At 50.3% G+C, this 2,630-nt stretch overlaps 1 protein-coding gene across 4 annotated transcripts in view; it reads right to left on the bottom strand.

Annotated features, from left to right (window-relative positions):
* Positions 1–2,630, bottom strand: part of CCDC91 (coiled-coil domain containing 91) — a 457,779-nt gene that overhangs the window by 366,398 nt on the left and 88,751 nt on the right. For all 4 annotated transcript variants that reach the window (XM_019515987.1, XM_019515989.1, XM_019515988.1 and 1 more), the window contains one exon: positions 1,679–1,783. In XM_019515987.1, the coding sequence (XP_019371532.1) occupies positions 1,679–1,783 (105 nt within the window). The remainder of the gene's footprint in view (positions 1–1,678; positions 1,784–2,630) is intronic.

Below are 2,630 nucleotides of genomic sequence, written 5' to 3'. Positions count from 1 at the left end.
TCTCCTCTTGAAGATTTCCAAGATGCACTAGCTTAGATCAAGAAAGGGTTAACCTGATCTTGGAAATGCCTGCAAATGTTCACAGTACAGCCCCAGGGCTAGGTAAACCCAGCCACTTGCCACCCCTCCCCCCTGCCTCCGTAGCCCTGAATGGGCTTTTTTTAGCACCCCCCAATTGGACAATGCCCTCTACAGACTTACCAACCTCACCACCGCTGGGTCAGCCTGGACCAGCTGCTCCCCCCCCCACAGCAGAAGCCTGGCTTCTCCCCACCCTTGGTCCCAGTCCTCCCCGCATTGGGCCTGGGCCTGCATCTCCCTTCCCCCGCCACTCCCCGCATCGGGCCTGGACCCCAAGCAGCAGGATGGAAGGCAGAAGTAGGCCCAGATGGGTGGGGGGGTCATGGGGCTCCATCCCTGCCTGCTACCTTCCCCTCCCCGGTCAGTCTTGACAAGCAGTGTAGTTTAGAATATAGAGCCTGATCTAAAGACTACTAAAATGAATGTAAATTCTCTTACTGGCTTCAAAGGAGTCTTGTTAAGGTGCACCAATGGAGATTTTGGGGGTTGATACCAATAGCCTATTTTTAAGGAGGTATATCAACCAATACTGATCCAATTTTTGATACGCAGCCCAGCAGCTTGAGGAGCTGCTTCCAGCTGGTAAGTCTGTTGTGGTGAAAGGGGAGGAGGGAGGGAGGGAAGGGGTGTGGGGGGGGCAGATCAAGGCCCCCACAGCAAGGGAAGGAATGGGGCTGGGGCAGAGACTGCCCAGCCCGGGTGGGGTGGGGTGGAGCAGGGCGTGAGATAGAGCCACGTTTAGTCTTGGGGGCATGGGGAGAACGGGCTGGCTCGCACCACTGCATGCACCCCAGAAGGGCACCGGGGGCGGCATGTGCCTCCAGATTTGCGTGCAGGGCGGGGCAGGACAGGATGGGCTGGAGCCAGGGCAGTACCAGACTCTTCCCGGTGGGGGTTGGGCCAGGCTGTGCTTGGGGTAGGCAGCAATAGCACTGGGAGAGGGGTTATAGGTGGGAGTCTGCAGGAACCCCAAAATTAACCCCCCAGTCCCCCCTCCCAGTGCCACCACTGTCCACCCCAAGTACAGCCATGGCCCAACGCCCCCCTGCTTGCACTGGAAAGAACCAGTATGGCCCCAGCCCCAGCCTGCAGCTGCAGCCTACTCCACCCACACCCCATAAAGATCCATGGGCATGCCTCCACCATGTCCTCCCAGGGTGCGTGCAGCAGCTGGAGCTGCTCCCCCTACCCACACCCCCCAGCATGGCTCCGTCCCACACCTACCCCAGCCCCAGCCCCTGTCCCAGCCCCATTCCCTTCCTCACTGTGAGGGCCTTGAACTGCCCCCCCCACTCCTTTCCTCCCCGCTCCCCTTCCACGACAGACTTACCATCTGCATACAGTTCTCCACACTTCCAGGCTGTGTTCCTCGCTTCCTACATGCTGCACTATGGTTACATGCATGCATGGGCATTTATTGGCCAAATTAAAAGCCACATCAGACCGATTTCCAATACAGCCAATTTTCTTTACATCGGTGCCAATCCAATATTGGACCAATCCATCAGTGCACCTCTACTTTCTGTCAGGGCTATTGATCAAAACTATAAGGTAGTATACTTGCTAGGTATTAAATATGAGAAAGAAGCAGAATTACCTGGAGCTCTTTGTAATGATCTTGGTGTGAGATGAATTTATCTTCTTTATCTTTCAGGAAACTGATTTCTAGGACACTGTGTTTTTCCATCAAATCTTCTAATTCCTAACATTCAAAGATAAAACCAAATATGTTACATGCTTTTAGAAGTGCAAGTGTGCAGTCCTCTGGAAATTTCAGGAACTTGTCTGACCTCTGAAGGTGCTCTTTCTGGATGCTTCTTGCAAATGCAGATTATGTAGCAGCACTGACTACCTATCTAGATTTTTCTAGAGTGCTCATTCACCATTAAGAAATTTTCTAAAATGGACAAAAAACAAGTGCCCTGCTCACTGTCTATAGTAACTTCTACCTTCTGCCTCAACAGTCATGCATCCTCAGAGGATCCAAAGCAGCTGCCTATATCCTAAGAACTTACTGAGCTCAAGCCATTCCCCAACCAAGTCAGAGCCATCTTACAGCGTCTCTATGTGAGATCAGGCAAGCTAGTATTATTATCCTTATTTTGCAGATGGAGATGGAGTAAGGCCTGAGTTGTCAACTGTATTCTTTAATTTAGGTTGCTCAGTCTGAAGATCGCAAGAAACTAATTGCAATATTACCCTATTTTTAATGTCTGGTTTTACTATTTTAAATTATAAAGTGAAAAGAATTTTAAATCTTCTAAGTTTTTGAAAAAAAAATTAAAACCCAGAAATTCCATCATGCAGAGCCACAAGGATCTCCATATGCTTCAGTATTAGGGCTAAAAACTTAGGGTGCCTATACACGTGCTCCAACACGTCCTGATTCGGACAGATTGGAGCACACTCGATTAATCTGTGCTGCAGCACGTAATATGCATGCTGCAGTGTCTCATGCCTTCAGTGTCCCACATTTCAAAATGGTGGTGGGGGCACTTTAACTAAAACTTGTTGAATTAGAGTAATTAAAATGCCTCCCCTCCTCCCCA

The sequence above is a fragment of the Gavialis gangeticus genome, unplaced genomic scaffold, assembly GCF_001723915.1.
Source record: "Gavialis gangeticus isolate Ggan-Ray unplaced genomic scaffold, GavGan_comp1, whole genome shotgun sequence".
NCBI classification, from domain to species: Eukaryota; Metazoa; Chordata; order Crocodylia; family Gavialidae; genus Gavialis; species Gavialis gangeticus.
This window is presented reverse-complemented; position numbering and strand designations above follow the sequence as displayed.